The sequence below is a fragment of the Pan paniscus genome, chromosome 6 (assembly GCF_029289425.2).
Source record: "Pan paniscus chromosome 6, NHGRI_mPanPan1-v2.0_pri, whole genome shotgun sequence".
In the NCBI taxonomy this organism is placed as follows: domain Eukaryota; kingdom Metazoa; phylum Chordata; class Mammalia; order Primates; family Hominidae; genus Pan; species Pan paniscus.
Window position 1 is genome coordinate 178,915,227 of NC_073255.2, and position 22,441 is coordinate 178,937,667.

Genomic DNA, 22,441 nt, shown 5'->3' on the forward strand with positions numbered 1-22,441 from the left:
TGTTTCTTTCCCTTAGCATAACACTTTCAAGGTTTATTTATATTGCAGTGTCTATGATTATTTTACTGTTGTTGAATGGAATTCTTTTGTATAGATATACCATATTTTGTTTATTCATTTTCCAGTTGATAATATCATTACAATGCCTTTTTGATACAATGTTAAACTACATGAAGTGTTGACCAAGTATATGTTATAGATGGCTTTTGAATTTATTTTAGGGTGAATGAAAACTTTCTCAACACATAACACTATTACTTGTCTTCTGTTTTGCTGATAGGGCATGATTAATCTGTATGGAGCTCATACATTCTTCTTGTGCCTTGAAGATGCCAGTGGCTCCTCTTTTGGAGTATTTCTGATGAACAGTAATGCCATGGGTAGGAAGCATCTTTTTATCTTCTGTAGGTAGGAATATGTTTTAGGATTCTGCTTTTATAAAAAATTACTTTTATGGTGAGATCACTGTTGAACAGAAGGCATTTTGAACCTACAATACTTTTGTTGAAACTGGAACCTGAAAGTAGGTTAACCTGTCTACAAATCCAGGTGATACTTGACATTATTTTCATTGAAAACCACTTCAGGGGTCTTCTTTGATATAATGTTTCCCCTCATAGTCTGTAGAAAATAGGATCCACTGATAGACGCATTGCAAAAATATCTGTAGATTTCAACGTGTAAATTGTGCTTTCTGTCTGTAGGCAACAAGGCTGTGTTTTGTAGGCTGTTTCTCATAGCCCACCCACCCTTTCCCCACTCCAAATCTTCCTTCTCCAGCTTCTGGATTAATGGTACTCTCATAAGCATTTTTATTTATTTTTAAATATTTAATTGTAGTCAAACTCATCTAATAAAATTTTTGAAACGTTTTTTGAGTGAAGCTACTCGCAAAACCCAGAAGCTTGTATTTTTATGTGGCCAGGTTAAAATACAATTTGTTCTTCTTTATCTTAAGAAAAAATCAAAACTCAATTCTTCATTGGTGTCTTACACATTCAATACTTTGATAAACTCCAACAACGATCCTCTGATAAAAAGACAGTGTGATTTTCATCCCTTTCAAAATGAGACTGGGACTCTTTTAGGTGGCTCAGCTATTTCTACTGCAGAGAAGAGTTTACTTCCAACCATAAGATTCTAATTAATCTCATTATAATTTTTTCAGAGGTTACCCTTCAGCCAGCTCCTGCGATCACTTATCGCACGATTGGAGGCATTCTTGACTTTTATGTATTCCTAGGAAACACTCCAGAACAAGTGGTTCAGGAATACTTGGAGGTATGTCTTTGCATTTAGATAGTCATTATTTACTGCTGTTATCTCATATGCTCATTATAAATTAATAAAAGAAAAATAAAAGGTATTAGTAAACAGTATGGATTATAAATGCTGGGATAGTGAGTCTTTCATCTATTGTTTATTTATTTTGATGACCTTTATTGGGTGCTTTCTGCATTCCAAAGAGACACTGTGCAAGGCTTGAGAAATGCAAAAAGAAGTCAGACACCATCCTGCTTTCAAGTAACTCATAGTCCATTCATGTATCCCAGAAGTCAGCAAAGCTTATTCATTCAATAAGTTAAAATTCAGTGAAAAGGAACTACCTGAATAAACTTTGCTAGCTATTCACATTTGACTCAAATTATAGAAAAGGAAGACACTTGAGGTCGGCCGCAGTGGCTCACGCTTGTAATTCCACCACTTTGGGAGGCCAAGGTGGGTGAATCACTTGAGGTCAGGAGGTCGAGACCAGCCTGGCCAACATGGCAGAGCCCTGTCTCTACTAAAAATACAAAAATTAGCTGGACATGGTGGCGTGTGCCTGTAATCTCACTCCTAATCCCATCAGTTCTTATTCCTTTACCCTTTGCACACACCACTATCTGAAATTATATTAGGCATTTATTTATTTCCTCTAAGCTCTCTGAGGGCAGGAGCTATGTTTGCTCTGTGCCACTATATTCCAAGTGCCCATATTAGCCCTTGCCACACTGTGAACAAATATTCAGAAAAACACTTATAGAATAATGAATGTCGCCAGTTTCCCCTAAGATGACACCATTACTGAAACATTTTCTGCAAATTTTATTAGCGTCTGATGTTGGGAATACATTTATGTACTTAGTAAAGAAGGATGTGATTGTGGAATTTCACAAATTATTCTAGCAGATTACTCTTAGCTCTGACGTTTTCAGCTCTGGGAACTTCACAGAAAATGAAATGGGGCTAATGTTATTCTCAAAGCCTACACACTTACTTATCTTTTCAGCTTGTTGGACGGCCATTCTTGCCTCCCTATTGGAGTCTTGGGTTCCAGCTTAGTCGCAGGGATTATGGTGGCATCAATAAATTGAAAGAAGTTGTAAGCCGAAATCGTTTAGCTGAGATACCATATGTAAGTTGAAACTTATTTTACCATGCAGTTGACACCAATTCCCATTTTAATTTTTTGCATTAAATTCAATTTATTAGGAAAAGTGTAGATAAATCAATAGATTGATAGACAGGCACACTTGCTGGCAGAAATTTGCATGTTAAGTTATGTATCTGAGCATGAAAAGTATACTGTTAATGAAGCCTGATAGAGGTGGCTTTGAATGTTAGCTTTACCTCTTCATAGCTCTGTGCAATGTTGCGCCAGTTAATTAACATCTCTGAGCCTTAGTTTCCACCTTTATAGAATGAGGATGTAAGACTTACTTTGGTGGGCTGGTAGTAAGGAATGCCTTACTTATACTGTGCATGTTGAAGCATCTAGCACAGATGGTGAATATCATCAAAGTTAGCTATTATGTTATTAGAGAAAGCAACGCTGGAGGTGACATGAGGAACAAGAGCTGATGATTATAATGACTTACAGTAAATGAGTTTCTCACGGTGACCTCATGTACTCCTCCCAGATCTGATAAACTCTAATTTTGAAGCTTCATGGTTGCATCAGTGTTTATGATGTTCAATGTCCACCAGTAAGTCAAGATAATTATTAAGTGTGTAATAGTTGATGATCTTCTCCAGGAGATGCATAACATGTGGCTAATGAATTTATCAGAACAACGTATTGGGGGTAGCTCTTTGGGATTTTGAAACTTTGATGTAAGAATATAGTGTTGGCCCAGTGCGGTGGCTCATGCCTGTAATCTCAGCACTTTGGGAGGCTGAGGCGGGCAGATCACTTGAGGTCAGGAGTTCGGACTAGCCTGGTCAACATGGTGAAACCCCGTCTCTATTAAAAATACAAAAAAATTACCCAGGTGTGGTGGCACATGCCTGTAATCCCAGCTACAAAGCAGGCTGAGGCAGGAGAATCACTTGAACCTGGAGGCAGAGGTTGTAGTGAGCTGAGATCGCGCCACTACACTCCAGCCTGGGTGAGAGAGTGAGGCTCTATCTCAAAAAAAAAAAAAAAAAGAATATAATGTTAACGTCTGAAGGAAGACTGAACATGTGGACATGGCTTTGGCCTGCTTTCAGGGTTCTTCAGTCCCCTCTCAGAATAGTGATGAGGGCAGGCAGGGGGATCAATTTTTCCTGTAAAAAAAAACAGATGGTCAATGTGTTTTGGTGTCAAAGGGGAATTGATTGTGTTTAATTTTACTTCTCCCATATCTGTTATCTGCAAACATCCAATTCCAGGAAGAATTTTCTTCCGCAAATAGAATCTTTCCCTACATTTGTTTGTGGAGGACACCTGGGTCCTAAATGACTGCTCAGTATTAGAACAGTTGATGCCACTTTGGGCAATAGGCCATAAGCCACGTTTTCCTTCAGGCCTGTAAGGTCGAGACTCCTACCGTATGATACTTGAGGAACACTTAGAAGAACACTTCGTTTGTCTTTGAGGAAGGTGGCAGATTGGGGAAAAAAAGAGCATCTGAAGCCAAAGAGCCTGTCCCCAAAGCCCTCATCAGCCCCCCTACCTCCCAGTGCATGTATTTTGGGAAATGTCACTGAACTCCCCCACATTTCAATTTGCTCACTAAGAATAACACCTGCTCCCTAGGCTGATATGCAAACACAAGGAAAAATGTGTGCATGAGAGTTTAGTTGAGTAAGGCTTTATCTTTTTGTCATTGATCTGTGTTAATCATTACTCTAGCACTTTCGTAGGGCAAAAGATCATTTTCTCCTCATATGATATATTCTGGCTTGATGCTTGGGTTAAGTTAGTACATGGTTATAACATTAATAATATGATTCATTCAAACAATCATTTAAAGAGCGTCTGTTTTATGTCAAGCATCCAAGCTCTCAAGTTAAAGAGATGAACAAGATGCAATTCCTGCTCTCAAGTCCCTCCCAATACCTTATGACACGCACCTGTCAGGACAAGGAGGTAAAACAGCAACCAAACAGCAATCATGTCTTTCAAAGATAGCTTATTTTCTCCTAAGAAGTAGCCAAGCCCTGGAAATTCCAGGATCATTAGAAAATATGGTTTCATTTTCAATGGTCAGGAACCAGAGCTGTAATACTTTCCATCAGCACAGTGCTGTTTCCTAGGTTCTGATTGACCAGAGCTCTCTTTCAGGATGTCCAGTACTCTGACATAGACTACATGGATGGAAAGAAGGATTTCACTGTTGATGAAGTCGCTTACTCTGGTCTCCCAGATTTTGTCAAGGAGTTACATGACAATGGACAGAAATATCTTATTATTATGGTATGTTCAAACACTTGTTACCTTATTTTTTCTTTTGTAGTGCAAAAAATTTATGAAAATAATATTTATATCGTATTTCTTTATTAGAATCCTGGCATCTCCAAAAACTCTAACTACGAGCCCTATAATAATGGAAGCCTAAAGAGAGTGTGGATCTTGGGGAACAATGGCTTTGCTGTTGGGGAGGTAATTTCTTAAGAAAATCAAAGTAAATTATGATTGTTTTGGGGAGTTGTACTTTTGGTACGAAGATGAGTGAAAGGCAAGTTACAATACTGTTACTGTTTTCATGGCTTTAGAGGTTTCTTTTATTACTATTTTAAACCAGTAGATATAATAATAGAATGATTAAAAACCTGAAGAATTTAAAAAGCTAGCCTTGATCCTCTAATACCATAGATAATTGAGAAGCAATATATAACTAGAAGAAAAATCAGTTACCTAAAGCCCTCCCACCTCCAAATTTCTCTTTCCCAAGACAATAAATTCAACTACAAAAATATAGCAAGATGCTCATAGATTAATGTGGAACTGATCTCAGCTAATATATATATATTTTTTTAAGTTTTAATTTTTATTTTTTTGAGATGGAGTTTCACTTTTGTCACCCTGGCTGAGTGTAATGGCATGATCTTGACTCACTGCAACCTCTGACTCCTGGGTTCAAGTGATTCTCCTACCTCAGCCTCCCGAGTAGCTGGGATTACAGGCACACACCACCATGCCTGACTAATTTTTGTATTTTTAGTAGAGACGGGGTTTCTCCGTATTGGCCAGGTTGATCTCGAACTCCTGACCTCAGGTGATTTGCCTGCCTCAGCCTCCCAAACTGCTGGGATTACAGGTGTGAGCCACCATGCCTAACCTATATTTTAAATTTACACAAGACTTATAGATAGAGCATAGTTTTGATTCTGAGGTAGCAGACTCAGGCAGTGGAATAGGCTGAGCTGGGGCCTATATTCAGGATAATTAAATTTCTGAGAGTACTTTAAATCAAATCACATAGGCAATTTCAATTATATGTAGGGTCAGCCCTAGATGATTGGATTCTGTAAGATTTACTCAAATTGTTGCTTCATCTAGAGAGTTCACGTGACTGCAGATCTTGTTGCTGCTGAGTAGTTTATTTTGCGAAACTGTCTTTTCAGGATTGTGGATGATCCCTTACCAAACTCTGCCCACTTAATTCCTTTCATTGACTCTTTCGATGCTTAATTCTATTTACTTTTTTTTTCATTGATTCTAACTTTTCATGAAGCAGTAGGAAAGTTTTCTTCCTTCTGCACACCAAGTCTTTGCTTTTACTGTTTCGTTAGAAGCTAGTTTCTAAAATATTAGATAAGCCCATGTTTATATACTGCATTTAGAGTCCATAGTCAAATAAAAATTATTTTGCTCACCTAAAATTTTATCCACACTTATGAGTCATTTCAATAGTACTCATATTTGAGTGATATATAATTAAGAATTTGCATATAATTACAAAGAATGAATTAGATAGTTGACTTCATTGACCAATAAATGGCATGAATCATTTAATCTAAGATGTTGGCAGAGATAGCAGTAGCGGAGGTGCATAATGGTGTGTGGTTTTTTTTTTGTTTTTTGTTTTTTTTGAGATGGAGTCTTGCTCTGTTGCCCAGGCTAGAGTGCAGTGGCACGATCTCAGCTCACTGCAACCTCTGCCTCCCAGGTTCAAGCGATTCTCCTGCCGTAGCCTCCCAGGTAGCTGGAATTACAGGTGCCTGCCACCATGCCTGGCTGATTTTTGTATTTTTAGTAGAGACGGAATTTCACTCTCTTGGCCAGACTGGTCTCGAACTCCTGACCTCGTGATCCACCTGCCTCAGCCTCCCAAAGTGTTGGGATTACAGGCGTGAGCCACCATGCCGGTCCAGTCGTTTGTTTTAAATGCACTTAGCTGAATAAAATTTGCTGGCCTGCTCTAGGTTGAATGTTGCTGTAGGTGAATGTTTTGTGACACCACCTGTTTCCTGGGGTGCAGAGTTACATCTAATTGTTAGTTGATGCCCATCACCTAAAACAAAGAGCCAGGAGCTCAATCCATTTACTGTGGGTATTTCAAGCTCCCATCTTGAGTTTTGAGAAGTATCCACATTTCAAAATATGTATTCATTATGTTCCCGGAGTGTAAAGTTGTTCCTAAATTACAATCTATAAATTTATAGGGAAAATGAGCAAAAATTTTTCACAAAAACTGGTATCGTTTTAATTAAGAATTTTCAAAAATTTGGCTATGGTTATATCTTTGTTGTGGAAAATCTTTAAAGCTATTGTTTGATAGGCATAGACAGAAAAGGGAGGTAGAATTTAAAAAATGACCTGAGTAAGAAGCGCAAACTTCATTCAACCATTTATAAAATATTGCTTATATGCCAAAAATATCAACACATTATTTATAATCATACTTATTCAAAGTAGACTTTATGTGACCTTTAATTAACAACACTTGAAAAAAGTTCATTCTCTTGAAAAATAATATATAGACTTTCTAGTATTTTAAACAATTTGTCTCCCAACTGGCCTGACATAATGCAGTTGTACTTTTTAAATTTTCTTTTGCACAGAAAAGGACTTATGGTGGCTTTTCATTGATCTACTCTGTTGCTTTTCCTTTTATTGTTTTTTCCTCTTGTTCCTTGTATGCATTTTATTGTTTAGTTTTTGTTGGGGTAGTCACACATTTTATTTCTAAAATGACAGCAAAATGAGGCTGCTAGTAGAAGAAATCACTGTCGGTCAAAATGAAAAACCTTCAACCAAGCTGATTGCCACTGCCTTCCTCTGTGTCCTAGGGATATCCAGGACCGACAGTCTTTCCCGATTATACCAATCCAGTATGCACTGAGTGGTGGACAGATCAGGTCGCTAAATTTCATGATCACCTGGAGTTTGATGGAGTGTGGATTGTAAGTTATTATTCCTGACTCAAATTTCCTTTGGAAACAACGCCAAATTTTCAGATGAGTTTTGACCTTGATGTCAAATAAATGTCAATAAAAAATAGTTTGCTTTACGTAGTAGTATTCAAAATTATTTTACTTAAGGCTGAGTCTATATCCAGTGAATGAGGCTCCTAAGAGCCTTAGGTTCTTATCCTGCATCTTTCATCAACTGGTTATTTCATTTTGATAAAGTTTTTGCTTTCTCCATTAACTGGTTGTCAGCTTAAAAATACTGTTTTATTAAAACAGTATTATAATTGCTACTATTTGTAGCATCGATTCATAAAAATTTAAATTAATCATTAGAGAATAATTTAATGAGGGTCTCGTATTTTTATGGAAGAACAATAGGAATTTCTTCAACAAATGTGCTCTGAGTGCCAATGTGCAAGGCATTGGAGCAGCCATTTTTGGAAGCACTCTGATGAATAAGATGTGCAATGATAAAGAAAATTTGTTTGTTGCCAAGATTAGACATCACTTATTTTTAATTCATGTAAGAAAATAGATTTGATCTTAATTATATTCTCTTATTGTTCCTCACTCAGAGGAATAAAGGATAGGGACAGTTAACAATAGAAATGTTAGTTTATCTTAGGTTCTTAACAATAACAATAAATATTTACAATTTGTAGGGCAAGGATCAACCTTTGAAATGGTATTTCTGAATTAGCTGATTGAAATCAATTTATAAAAAGTAAAAATGTGCCCACTATCATTTAGAAGTGGAACATACCTTAAAAATATATAACCTAATCCAATGACTCAATTTTATAAAAGATGAAACAGAGGGTAAGAAAAATTAGGGAGATTATTTAAAATCCAAAAGGCAGTTGATAAGGGACCCAGATATCTTGGCTCCTAGTTCAGTAAGCATTTCTCAACAGCTAAATGTAGCTCAATCGCATTTTACACTTTGTGTGTTTTGTGTCTTTGAAGGAAATGAATGAAGTATCTAGCTTACTCCAAGCTTCTAATAACCAGTGTGAATCCAACAACTTGAACTTTCCTCCTTTTCTTCCTAGTAAGTTTTCACCTGTTTGCTATGATGTAGGAATAAGCCATGTTTAAAACACCCTCAGCAATACTCAGTGTGGTCGGGAGCAGTTTCACTTCCTAGTCCAAGGGGTCTCCTAAACATCCTGAATGCTCCTCTGCCAAAGTCTCTGCAGCAGTGTTGGGTCTCTGATTACCCTTTTGCTGTCATAACTCCAGGGCAAGCATGTGACAAAGTCTGAGCCTGCCTACCTCCCCTGGCTGCCCTTCCAGTCTAGAGTTCAAAATGCTTTCATCCTGTTCATTTCCCCCAAATCCCTCAGGTGTCAATTTTAAAATCTATGAGAATTTCAGGACACTTCAGGATACAGACTACCTTAAACTGAAGTAAACCTGTAATCTTCTTAACTGTTTTCTTTATTCTTTACTTCCTTCTTTCCTCCTTACCCTCCCTTCCTTCCTTCTTCCCTTTTTCCTTTTTCTTTTTTCCCTCCCTTCCTCCCTCTCTCTCTGACCATTTACAACAGTTTAAAGCATCAGTGGTGCCTTCAAGGTCCCATTTATAGGTCCCATTTCTAGTCAAGGTCAATTTTCCAGTTTCTGATTTTGAAAGAATATGTGTGGAGGTGGCGAGTGGCAGTGGCAGTATAGAATACACTATGCTCTGGCAACAAATAAACCCCAATATCTCAGTGGATTAACACAATAATCGTTTACTTTTTGCTCACATCATACTCTGGTGAGGGATGGGTGACTTGAATCCAAGTGGTGACTCGGATCTCTATGTCTGGTTCTCCCATCTCCTCAGAGACCTTTGTTTCTGGCTTCCTGGGTGAGGGAGAGAGAGGGTGGAGAAGATTTTATGGGCAGGCCTAGAAGGGAGGTGTACCCAATTGGCCCACATTTCTTTGCTAGAATCTGGTCATGTAGCCTCAGCTTAACCTCAAGGGAAGGTATAATGTTCTTATATTTCCAGAAAGAGAACACTGGCATGTTGGGCATCTGAACAGTCAGTGTATTCTGATTTGCCCACTTTACTTATACCCCTGAGACCAAGGTACAGCTGTTTCTTTAACTCCTTTTGGTCACTTAAGGAGTAAATAACTTTTTGGAGGAAGTCTTGACCTCTTGTAACATCTACTGTTCGCTTTTTCGACTTACTCTTTGTACTTCTCTGCTCTGTCTGGATTCCCCCATTTTTTTTCCACTCTGGATTAGTTTATCATGTTTTTTTTTTTTTTTCTTAATTTCTCAATCCTCTTTTTGGCCAAAACTAAATTTTGTTTTTGATTTTTTTTTTCCCTACGGAAAACCTCAATCCTATCACTTTCTGCTTGCTTGTGGTGGGCACCCCACTCCTTACCCCCAGCATTTAGTCTACTCACATATGACCGGCCACTTTTGCTCATAGCCAGGCAGCCCCTCCCCTTTCCAGGATTGCACAGTGCACATTAATTAGCATGAGAAAGAGCGCTGAAGTGGCTGTGAATCTCATGCCACACACCAAGCTGTGCAAGAAATAGAATTTTCTTCCCATTTTACATTTCAACTTAATTTCCAACTCCAAACCTTGATTCTGTTATACTGCGTAGGAAAAACTCAACCTCAGTCTTTCCTGGTCCCACCACTTTCTAGAATTGTGCCTCACACTCAGGTCCTAGGTATGGGCAAGACTTTGTGAAGGAAGGTAGATACGGCCCCAGTGAAGAGTTCACAAGGAGAGGAAGTGGCAGAGAAGATTGGCCATTTCAGGCTTGAGGAAGGGAAAATGCAAAGAATAATTCTCAGAGGTAGGATTTGAGTACTTACACATCAAACTGTCAAACTACCCAAATGTCCAAATGTCACATCTTATTGTTATTTTTTTTTTTGAGATGTAGTCTCACTCTGTCGCCCAGTCTGGAGTGCAGTGGCACGATCTCGGCTCACTGCCACCTCTGCCTCCCGGGCTCAAGTGATTCTCCTGCCTCAGCCTCCCAAGTAGCTGGGACTGTAGGCGCACACCACCATGCCTGGCTAATTTTTGTAATTTTAGTAAAGACGGGGTTTCACCATATTGGTCAGGCTTGTCTTGAGCTCTTGATCTCAGGTGATCCACCTGCCTCGGCCTCCCAAAGTGCTGGGATTACAGGCATGAGCCACTGTGCCCAGCCTCTATTTTTCTTTTAAGTGTGACTGTATTATAAAAAAGAAAAAGTTCCCTTTCTCTGCCTTCATACCTATACATTGTACACTCAATTTCTCTTGATTAAATATATGTAGATAAACACTATATGCTTTATACTTGGGCTCAGATCCACTGCGTTTGCTCTGAGCATGTTTCTCAGTTGCCTCCCCTCACCAGGATTCTTTGTGAGCTCAAGGGAATGCAGATTAATTTTAATAATCCATCTCCTTGGAGGTCTCAATGTTAGCCCCAGGCAGGAAATAGCATTTAGGATAGAATTTAAAATCTGGAACGGATTTGGTCAGGTGGAGATTGGTGGGGAAGGTACAGTAATCAGGAAGAAAATAGTTGGGCCGCTAATTTGTTAAAGATGGTTAATGAGGAAGTGCCTCACTAATGAGTATTTCCCTCCAGGAGTTCTGGATCACTTACTTTTTGCAAGAACTCTCTGCATGGACACGGAGTTTCGTGGGGGCCTTCATTATGACATCCACAGCTTGTATGGCCACTCCATGGCAAGAACCACAAACTTGTAAGGGCTTGGTTTTCACCCTAATTCCAGATATGCGGAGGTGGGAGGTGGAGGTGGAGGGTTTTTCTTCTGCTCTATACGTAATATATTGTTCAAATATTTTTTGCATTTATAGAAATAGAAAAACTCTGTTCTTACAGAGTATTTAAGAGTTCCTCTCATATACACCCTGGTTTCTGTACAGGATTATCTTTGGCTTATGGCTAAGGAGCTTATTTCAAGGATACTAGCAGGCAATACTATGTAAGGCATTTAGAGTCCTCAGCTAGAAGTCAGCTCTTGCTTGGATCCTTTTACTGAATGCACTAGGATTGCTTGATTTTAGCAAATAAAAATACAGGACACCAAATTAAATTTGTGTGGGACATTCTCATACTAAAAATTACTTGTTGTTTATTTGGAATTTGAATTTACCTGTATTTCCTTTATTTATCTGGAAATGCTACACCATATCCTTCTATTTCCTTCCCAATGTCCTGCTTGTCTACCTCATAATTCTCCCTTCTGCCCTAAGACACACACACACACACACGTGCACACACAACTATCACCATCACCACCACCATCATTACCTAACACCATCACCATTGTCATAACCACACCATTACTACCACCATTATTGCCATCACCACCACCATCACTACCACTACTATCACCATCACCACCACCACAGTTATCACCACCATCCCCCCCACCACCACAATCACTATCACCATCACCACCACCCACCATGACCACCATTCACCATCACCATCATAACCGCTACCACTACCATCACCACCACCACTACCATCACCACCACCACCATCCCTACCACCACCATCACCATCATCACTATCCCCATCGCCACCATGACTATCACCACCACCATTACTGCTGTTGTCACCACCACCTTCCCTACCACCACCATCACCATCATCACTATCCCCATCGCCACCATGACTATCACCACCACCATTACTGCTGTTGTCACCACCACCTTCCCTACCACCACTATCACCATCATCACTATCCCCATCGCCACCATGACTATCACCACCACCATTACTGCTGTTGCCACCACCACCCATTATGAAAGTCTACCAAGGAGACAAATGTGTTCTGCAAACCATAACATCCTTTATATCTTGTCATGTAGATTGTTTACTTATGACTCAGTAAATTGAGAAATAACTCCTCTTCTCACTGTGTAGTTTCTTCTGTGGAAGATGGTACAATACAATCATTATACCTAAGAGAGCAAGAAAATTTGGGGCCAGGCTTAAGGTTTTAATTTGAATTTGCAGCACAGATGCGGAAACTAAAGAGCTGCTGTGGATCCTCCAGTGGCTTAGGAAAGAGCATCTTTGTCTTTCTCGGCTTCTTTCCCCCTGTTTTGGTGTTTCTAGAGCACTGTTGTGCTCTAGAAGACAGGGAGACTTTGATGGGTTTATGGGGCCTGTCTCAGTCCTTTTCTTACTTGACTTCTCTTTCTCCTTGGTACTCAAGGCCATAACCACTCCTTTAAACTTAGCTCCTTCAGTCCTTAAGATACTGCTCTGCTGGCTGGGTGCGGTGGCTTACGTCTGTAATCCAGGCACTTTGGGAGGCTGAGATGGGCAGATCACCTGAGTTCAGGAGTTTGAGACCAGCCTGGCCATCATAGTGAAACCTCGTCTTTACTAAAAATAGAAAAATTAGTCGGGTGTGGTGGCAGGCGCGCCTGTAATCCCAGCTATTTTGGAGGCTGAGGCAGGAGGATCGCTTGAACCTGGGAGATGGAGGTTGCAGTGAGCCGAGATCACGCTATTGCACTCCAGCCTGGGCAACAAGAGTGAAACTCTGTCTCAAAAAAAAATAAAAAAAGATACTGCTCTGCCTGGTGCCTCTGCTCTCTTTCCAGCTGTTCCCTCTCATCTGTGTGCCTGGATCTTTTCCATCAGCTCTTTCACTGTTGATGATTCTTAGGAATCCACCCTCTGGCCTCTTCTCTTTACAGTCTATGCCAACACATAGGTAATTTATAAGTAATTTATTCCTTTTCATGGTTTTCACTGTAATTAATTCTAATGATTTTAAAATCTATAATTATACCTGAGATGTTTCCCTAATTTTTAGACACAAATATCCAAAACAATCTTCTGACGTTGTCTACTTGGATGTTTTGTGTTTTTTTGAGACAGAGTCTCGCTCTGTCACCCAGGCTGGAGTGCAGTGGCGCGATCTCGGCTCACTGCAAGCTCCGCCTCCCGGGTTCACGCCATTCTCCTGCCTCAGCCTCCCGAGTAGCTGGGACTACAGGCAGCTGCCACCACGCCCGGCTAATTTTTTGTATTTTTTAGTAGAGACGGGGTTTCACAGCGTTAGCCAGGATGGTCTCCATCTCCTGACCTCATGATTCACCCGCCTCAGCCTTCCAAAGTGCTGGGATTACAGGCGTGAGCCACCGCGCCCGGCCTTACTTGGATGTTTTGTAGTACCTCAAATACCATTCACCTTGCTCTGTTACCTGTTTTCACCTAATCTTCCCACTGTAGCTGATCATTTTTGAAGCTGTTAAATTCTTTTTTTTTTTTTTTTTTTGAGACAGAGTTTCGCTCTTGTTGCCCAGGCTGGAGTGCAATGGCGCGATCTCAGCTCAATGAAACCTCCGCCTCCCGGGTTCAAGCGATTTTCCTGCCTCAGGCTCCTGAGTAGCTGGGATTACAGGCATGCGCCACCACGCCCAGCTAATTTTGTATTTTTAGTAGAGACGGGGTTTCTCCATGTTGGTCAGGCTAGTCTCAAACTCCCGACCTCTGGTGATCCGCCCACCTCGGCTTCCCAAAGTGCTGGAATTGCAGGCATGAGCCACCACGCCTGGCTGAAACTCTTAAATTCTGTATCTTGGTTGGTAGCAACAGCATCCCTATATCCCAGACTCCCAAGTGAGAAGCATGAAGCCATCCTTTATGCCTTTTGTGCCCTCACATACAATCAGTCCTTGATCCTTTTGATGTTACTTTTGAAACATTTCTGTAACCACCTCCATTTTCCCCCCTTAATACTTCTTAATTAGGTTATCATCATCCCTCACACAAATCATTACACTAGGCCCAGAACTAATCTCCCTGACTTTACCCTTATCTCCCAGTAACCTACCCTCTACCCTTTCTACTTGAAGCATAGTCCAAGGAACAGCTGCATCAGCATCACCAGAAAACATTAGCATCTTGGACCTCAACCCTGCACTTAGTAATCAAAACCTGCATTTTATCAAGATCCCTGGGTGTATTGAACGTATGTTAAAATCTAGAAAGCACTGCTGTACATTCCTGACAAAGTGACCTTTCTAAAGCACTGTTTGCTCATTTCTCTCCCCAGTGTAAAATTATTTGTGCCTTGCTATTTTTTATACAGTGAAATTCTTAGCATAACCTATAAGGTACTTTATAATCTAACCCTTTCTTACAATTTTTCTCTCACCTTTGCATCTTCTTCTTGTTCCCAAATCCAAGTGCTATTCATTCTTCCATGCCTTTCATGTGCTATTTGCCATGCACGAGATGGCCTTCCTTACCCTGTCCATTTTGCAAAATATACTTATTTATACAACCTCACCTCCAATCTCAATGCTGGAAACTTTCCTGACAGTTCTAGGAAAAGATTATTTCCCATTTTCTGTGCCACATTTGTTCATATTCCAATATGCTTAGTATGCAAAAAACATGGTATCAAATTTTAGATGCTAATTTTCTCTCTGCTGGACTGTAAGCTTTTTGAGGGCAAAGTCAGCCCATATCCTTAGCCTTATCAATAGAGTGTGTACTGAAGACACTTTGTTGGATGAATGCCTGGCCTGAGAGAGAGAGGAAGGGCAGGACCCAGCACCTAGGGGACCTGATGACTTCGAGGCAGAGACTGGGTCGGTGTTATTTTCCAGCACTATTTTGTCCTCATGACTTTGCATTATGTTAGATTATCCAGATGAGAGTTCTTGTCCAGAAAATGTAAAAGTTTGTATTTTGGTTAAAAAAAAAAAAAACCTCTAGGAAGAACGACATATATTTCTGATTCATTATCTTCTCTTTGTCTTTTCTCTCTCATTCTATTTTTCCTGAGAAATAAACTGGATAAATAAGACTCAATTTCCTCATCTCTGAAATGAGACACGGATTGGTATTCCCATAATCTCCTGTTCTGATACAGTTTTATTCTTAGATGCTTCTATCTAAGAATGAGAAGTGGGAAACAGAGTGAGTAGTCAGGGTAAGAAAGAGTAAGAAAGGGTTGGAGGAGGGGAAGAAAGTTTCAAATTACTTTTTTGCCCGTGACTGCATGTGGTAAAAGTGCTATAAAATCAAGAATGGGTTGGTTAATATATTCTAATAGTTATGGTTAATAGTTAAAAGGTAATTGTGATTGAGCAAATAGTAGGTGTCTTTCTAATTTCTCTGGCCAGGCATAATGGCCTACGCTCCCAGAGGACAGTAGAGATAAGTGGAACTTGGTCTTTGGGCTTGAGGTAGAGTGGATCAAAAAATGGATAACATTTTCATTCAATGGGATCTGGACATCAGAAGAACTAAAGTAATTGGTCTGATAAATATTTGGCTCAACCTTAAATGGAAGTATAGTCTGGGGACAGTGGGCCAACCAGGAATAAAATTATCCCCACCTCTAGGCTGAAAGCCGAAGGAGACTAGAGTCTTTCAGTGATCACAACCTGATTATAAATTGGCCAGACCTGGGGGATAGAAAAGAGAAAACTAAAAGATAGAAAAGACAAAGCCTCTGAGTAAGACTGTTCCTTTAAGATGTTTAAAAAAAAAAAAACCAGCAATTATCTAATCTGTTTTGCCACAGAAACAGCCTGCCTCTAAATAAACTGGAACCGCAGATATCTTCAACCCTGTTTTGGTTTCACTCTGTGTAAGCTGAATGTGTTTCTTTCATGATTGATTACTGCAGAGTATAATAAACCTGCAGCCAGTGGTAATAAAAGCAAAGTGTCGGCCAGTCTACATTAAAGTAGAAGTGGGGATAGGAGTTGAGTGAGTCCTCTCCTCCAACCTACCCCTATTTTTGACAGTAAATTGTCAGAATGAAGCACTTTACTTTCTTAAAGCAGTTTTCCGTTTCAAAATTTTCTCCCTTTTGCCATTATAAGCCATTCAGTATTTATAGACTCTCCAAACATCCCTAGGAAAATGAAGTGAGGAGGCCTTGGTGACTGTGATAGTGTCTTGAGGAATTGCCGGGTGCCTGGTGATAAAGACTTGCAGAGAGAGGTTTCAGGAAAAGATACACTTGTCTCAGACCATGTATTAGAAAGCAGGAAAGAAGAGCTTGCCTGCGAAGAGCTGGCAGCAACTGTGGCATGGCTCAGGTCTTACTGTCCTTTAATTGTATTATTGTTCAATTTTATAATTCTAATGGAAGATGTGGGCTTTTTACCACAGGGGGGAAAGAACAAAAGAGGAGAGTCATTTCAATAAAATGCCTGTTCAAAAGGTGTCCAGAATAAAACTAGGCAAACAGCCCACATCTAACCATAGGTCACCCCACTGTATGTTCATCCGTGCCCCTGAAGTAATTACCATTCTGAATTCTGTGCTTTTAATTTCTTTGCTTTTATTTCTTTTCTCTCTTTTTTCTTTTTTCTGAGACAGAGCCTTGCTCTGTCACCCAGGCTGGAGTGCAGTGGCATGATCTTGGCTCACTGCAACCTCTGCCTCTTGGGTTCAAACGATTCTACTGCCTCAGCCTTCTGAGTATGAGTAGCTGGGGCTACAGGCGCACACCACCATGTCCAGCTAACTTCTGTATTTTTAGTAGAGACGGGGTTTCACCATGTTGGCCAGGTTGGTCTCGATCTCCTGACCTCATGATCCACCCGCCTCAGCCTCCCGAAGTGCTGGGATTACAGGCGTGAGCCACCGTGCCCGGTCTGCTTTCATTTCTATATCGTTTTACGTAACATGTAATATTTTATTTGTAATACAATGAAAATAATATTTTCTATGTTAGTTGTTTTTAACTTTATAGAAAGTATCAGATGCAATCTTTTGAGACTTACTCATTTCAATGACTCTTATTTTGCATAGATTAAAATTTGCTAACATTGAGAATTGCTAAGAATAAGTCTGAAGTTTCAGAGGAAGCCAGGGATAAATTCTGAAGTTTCAGAGGTGTACCAGCTGGTGCATGAACTCTCCTCTTAGTCCAGCAGAGGGTGCAGAGCTCCCATCGGAGCAGGTGCTGTGCTGAACAGGATTATGCATGGCAGAAATTCATGGAACCAAAGGACATTAGAAAAAAGATGGGACAAAGAACTCAAATCATGGTTCCAATATACTGTCGACCAAAAGGACCAGACCACAACCAGATCCAACCAGATACAGAAAACAAAATCGGGGAACGGAAGCCTAGAGAAATTGCTATGGGGGCTAGAATATAGAGGTTTGTACTGTCTTATATGAGATCTGAAACCTTACCCCGAAATGGGAAAGAAGCTCTTAAATAGTACTAAGTTTATGACACCTGGTTTATGACACCCTCATGTTGTTTTCTCAGTTTGGTTAGAAAGTCCATTGCTGCTCTTATTGTAAGGTGAGTCCTAGACATTCACAGCCCACCTCACACTTCACTGGCTGTATTCCCTTCCAGAGCCCTGGAGACCATCTTCATGAATAATAGGAGCTTCATCTTATCCCGTTCTACGTTTGCTGGATCTGGCAAATTTGCTGCTCATTGGCTGGGGGACAATGCAGCCACATGGGATGACCTCCGATGGTCTATCCCCACTATCCTTGAGTTCAACCTGTTTGGCATCCCCATGGTGAGCCTTATTTCCAACCAGGGAACTTTAACCCTTTGTCTGTTGACATTCTTTTAATTAGCAGTCTTAGAGATTATCTGAAAAACCAAGGAGCATGTTCCAGGGTGATATGTATTGGAAAAATCAAGTTTTGTGTGTTACGTGAGCTGCCTTCTGAAGATAGAATGGTAGTACTTTATCACTGAGTTGTCATCTATGGAATATCTGAAGATAGGAAGGAGACAGCATGAATAAAATTGTATTAGTATCACAGGAAAATTCCATCAAGAGAGCATTAGTAAATAAGAAAGTATGAAATTGGGAACTGAATATTAAGGAACAGCCTCAACACAAGGACCATTGTTTGCACTATCAGTAAGTCTGTGATGGATTCTATCTTGTTTCTCTCCTTTGGCTGGGAGTGTGCCCTATGACTCTGGGATCTCCTTAAGCATGGGATGATGTGACTAAGAGGTTCTCCTTTCCCTTATCATATAAATCTTCACTACATGCTTTCACCTCTCATTGACCGCTGTGCTTGTATGTGTGCTAATTCTCCAGGTAGGTGCCAACATCTGTGGTTATAACAACAATGTCACAGAGGAGCTCTGCAGAAGGTGGATGCAGCTTGGAGCATTTTATCCACTACCAAGGAATCACAATGGGCCTGGGTTCAGGGTAAGGTCATCAAGAGAAGTGATGGAAACTTTTTGGATTAGCTAATCTACTGGCTCTTAAAGAGGATTTGAGGAAAATAGTACTACAGGTTGGCACTAACTGCAGCAGAAAGATAAAAAAGTCTTGTATCATAGCCTTAAAAAGCAGGGTATCAATCAAGGTGATGGTGCATTGGAAGGGGTATGTATATACTGAAAGATTTTATTCTTGGAAACTCACCAACAAAGTGAGAAGATTTGTTAAAGTTTCTGTAGTGCTGCCATCATTTCTGTACTATCTTATATAAGATAGGACAATTGGAATTTGTTGGTATTTTATTTCAGTTTATACAAGGGAAATCCCTCATAGGTATGGAGGAGCAAGGAGAAAGAATTTAAAGAGGCTTAGGCCAGTGATCTCAACATTTCTTTCACCTTGTTACAACATTCTACCTTTCTATGAATAGTTTGGAGGACTTGCCAACTATCTCTCATGACTCATTCCACCTTTAGGCTCTTCCACCCAAAATAGTATTTTTGATGGGCAAGTACATAGAAGTGGGTTCAAAGTCCCCCCTGAGGAGGTGTTTATGATGATGGCAGAAGCAAGTAGGGTGAGATGTCCTTTCTTTTAATAAAGTAATCTTAAGTTGAAATATTTCCAATTGAGTGGTTTAACTCTTAATAGATTCATTAGAATAACTTCCTAATGATCATTTTAGTTCCAGCTCTTCACTTTGTCTTTAATCCAGGAAGGATCAACAGTCAAACCTTCAAAGTATTTTATCCCTGGGCTTTTCTGGCCACTTGTGATCTAGAGAGAGATGAACTATTTCTAAATGTCTAAGCAGGTGGCTAGGAGCAAGTGGGTGGGTGCTTTTCATGAAGCTGTGTCCTGGAAGACTTACATAGGTTAAGAACACTCAGATAACCCAGGAAGCTAGGTTTAAGCACATATTTTCTTTTGACTAAACTAGCTCTATTCAATAAAATTATAAGGAGAGCCACATATGTCAGTTTAAATTTAAAAAGTACAAAGGGGCCGGGCACGGTGGCTCGCACCTGTAATCCCAGCACTTTGGGAGTCCAAGGTGGGAGGATCACCTGAGGTCCGGAGTTTGAGACCAGCCTGACCAACATGGAGAAACTCTATCTCTACTAAAAATACAAAATTAGCCAGGTGTGGTGGCGCATGCCTGTAATCCCAGCTACTTGGGAGGCTGAGGCAGGAGAATCTCTTGAACCGGGGAGGCAGAGGTTGTGGTGTCCTGGGATCGCGCCATTGCACTTCAGCCTGGGCAACGAGAGCAAAATTCCGTCTCAAAACAACAACAACAAAAAACAACAAAGTACAAAGAAACAGGGACATTGTTTTAAAAATACTTTATATAGCTCAATGTGTATCTATATATGTGTGTGTGTCTGTATATTACATAGCATTATCATTTCAACCTGTGTTTAACACAAAGTATTATTAACGAGCTATTTTATATCCTTTTCATTCTACTAGGTCTTCAAAATTTGGTATGCATTTTACACTTGTAGCATATCTCAATTTGTATGCTAAGATTTTTTGTATGCATTTGAAGTAAAATGCAATTCTACCAAAGCAATAAAGTTGGTTTAATGGAAAAAAAATTTGTATTGATTTAGTTTTAAGATTTATATTTAAAGTAACTATCATCAAATAAAATGGAAACTTTACTTCCTCAGTCTCAATAAACACAGTTCAAGTGTTCAATAGCTTCATGTGGTTCGTGGCCACCATAGTGGGCAGCACAGCTCTGGACTTTTGTCAGTTGACATCCAGGGTGATGGAGGCTGCGGAGTGTTATTCTCTTTAATGTTTGGCCTCAGAGTTTTCATGAGCCCTACACTGGATGCATAGAGTGGTCTCATGGAGTCATTCTATTTAGAGGGGGAGAAATGGGCCTCTTAGGGAGCAAAAGAAAAAAAAGTTCAGGTAACTTTATCCAAAACTCAGTCTCAGTAACGCAGTATAGGATGACAAGTCAAAAGAGGACGTGTATGTCTTTCACATCTTCCAAATTACATGAAAAATGAACAAAATGAATGCCGACCATTGATGGAAAATTTCCATCTCTGGGTCCAGGGAAAATTAGATTTTTCTTCTAAAGGGTTATTTTTTTTCTCTTGGATAAAATCTGCTAAAAACCATCTTCATAATTTATTTGCACAATGTATGTCAAAGAACAAATAGAGGTCACTAATCTTTGGGATAGGGAAAATAAAACAAGTGTTGATGGTGGAAACATTACAGATAAAACTGGACATAAAATGTTAAAATTAAAATTCATACAAGCACATGGAAAGGAAATGGTGGCTTACAGACCATGGTGGCAGGCAATGTGGCTTATAAGGCAATGGATTTTTTTTTTAGCAGTAGTACAACTTATATTATTTCCCAAATAAAATATTATGAGAAACTTCAATATATAAAATAAATTGGAGCAACCCTGGAGGGAGCAAGTCCCACTTTATCTCCATGGCAACCCCTGTGGGGCTTCCATTTCACTCTGGGGCTGCTACAAACTGCCTCAGAAGACAGACAACAATTTTTTTTTTTTTTTTTTTGAGACAGAGTCTCATTCTGTTGCCAGTTTGGAGTGCAGTGGCACGATCTCAGCTCACTGCAACCTCCAACTCCCTGGTTCAAGTGATTCTCCTGCCTCAGCCTCCCGAGTAGCTGGAATTACAGGCATGTGCCACCACACCCAGCTAATTTTTGTATTTTTAGAAGAGACAGGATTTCACCATGTTGGCCAGGATGGTCTCCATCTCCTGACCTCGTGATCTGCCTGGCTCGGCCTCCCAAAGTGCTAGGATTACAGGCGTGAGCCATTGCGCCTGGCCGATAGACACCAAATTTAAACTGTGCCACTTGTTTGCAATTCTACATTGGGAAAGTCATATAATCCTTGATATTGTTTTCTCATGTATAAAATGAAGGAGTAGGGTTAGTATCTTTTCAGTTCTAGAAATGCTTTGATATTCTCCAAGTTGGAGGAAGTGGCTAGTTTCATCTGGGAAACTTATTGTAAGAGAACTTCTGAACTATGATGGAAAGAAATATTCAGCCATTCCTTCCATTTTCTCCTAGGACCAGGATCCCGCTGCCTTTGGTGTTGATTCCCTGCTGCTGAAATCCTCCAGACATTATCTGAACATCCGCTACACCTTGCTGCCCTATCTCTATACCCTTTTCTACCGTGCTCACACCCGGGGAGAGACGGTAGCAAGGCCCCTTGTACATGAGTGAGTTTCCTGATTCTCAAAGACTCCCTTTCTGATTGTAGTTTCACTTGACTTTGTTTGTGGTAGCAAGGTTAGTTAGGATCTTGTTGTTACATAATGTGTCATTGTCCTGTATTAGAGACTTCACCTGCCTTCACTGTGCTACCTCTTTACTAGGTTCTACCAGGACTCAGCCACGTGGGATGTGCATGAGCAGTTCTTATGGGGACCTGGACTCCTCATCACACCTGTTTTATATGAAGTATGCTTATCATCTAAACAATGAAAGGGGGTATTGCACTTGTCCTCATGGTTCTATAGCTGGATAAGTTGGTTCCTATCTATGACTGCATTTATATCAAAATATGAATATAAATGAGAGAGCTCTAGTAAGTCTTGGTCCCATTGCCCCACCAAACAAAACA

At 40.0% G+C, this 22,441-nt stretch overlaps 1 protein-coding gene across 1 annotated transcript in view; it reads left to right on the plus strand.

The window, feature by feature from the left end:
- MGAM2 (maltase-glucoamylase 2 (putative)) overlaps positions 1-22,441 on the plus strand; it is a 113,709-nt gene that overhangs the window by 24,157 nt on the left and 67,111 nt on the right. The window contains exons 8-19 of the mRNA XM_008964816.4: positions 281-380; positions 1,169-1,281; positions 2,273-2,398; positions 4,532-4,663; positions 4,751-4,849; positions 7,483-7,596; positions 8,572-8,656; positions 11,210-11,327; positions 17,955-18,126; positions 18,667-18,783; positions 21,883-22,037; positions 22,194-22,278. Of these exons, the coding sequence (XP_008963064.3) occupies positions 281-380; positions 1,169-1,281; positions 2,273-2,398; positions 4,532-4,663; positions 4,751-4,849; positions 7,483-7,596; positions 8,572-8,656; positions 11,210-11,327; positions 17,955-18,126; positions 18,667-18,783; positions 21,883-22,037; positions 22,194-22,278 (1,416 nt within the window). The remainder of the gene's footprint in view (positions 1-280; positions 381-1,168; positions 1,282-2,272; positions 2,399-4,531; positions 4,664-4,750; positions 4,850-7,482; positions 7,597-8,571; positions 8,657-11,209; positions 11,328-17,954; positions 18,127-18,666; positions 18,784-21,882; positions 22,038-22,193; positions 22,279-22,441) is intronic.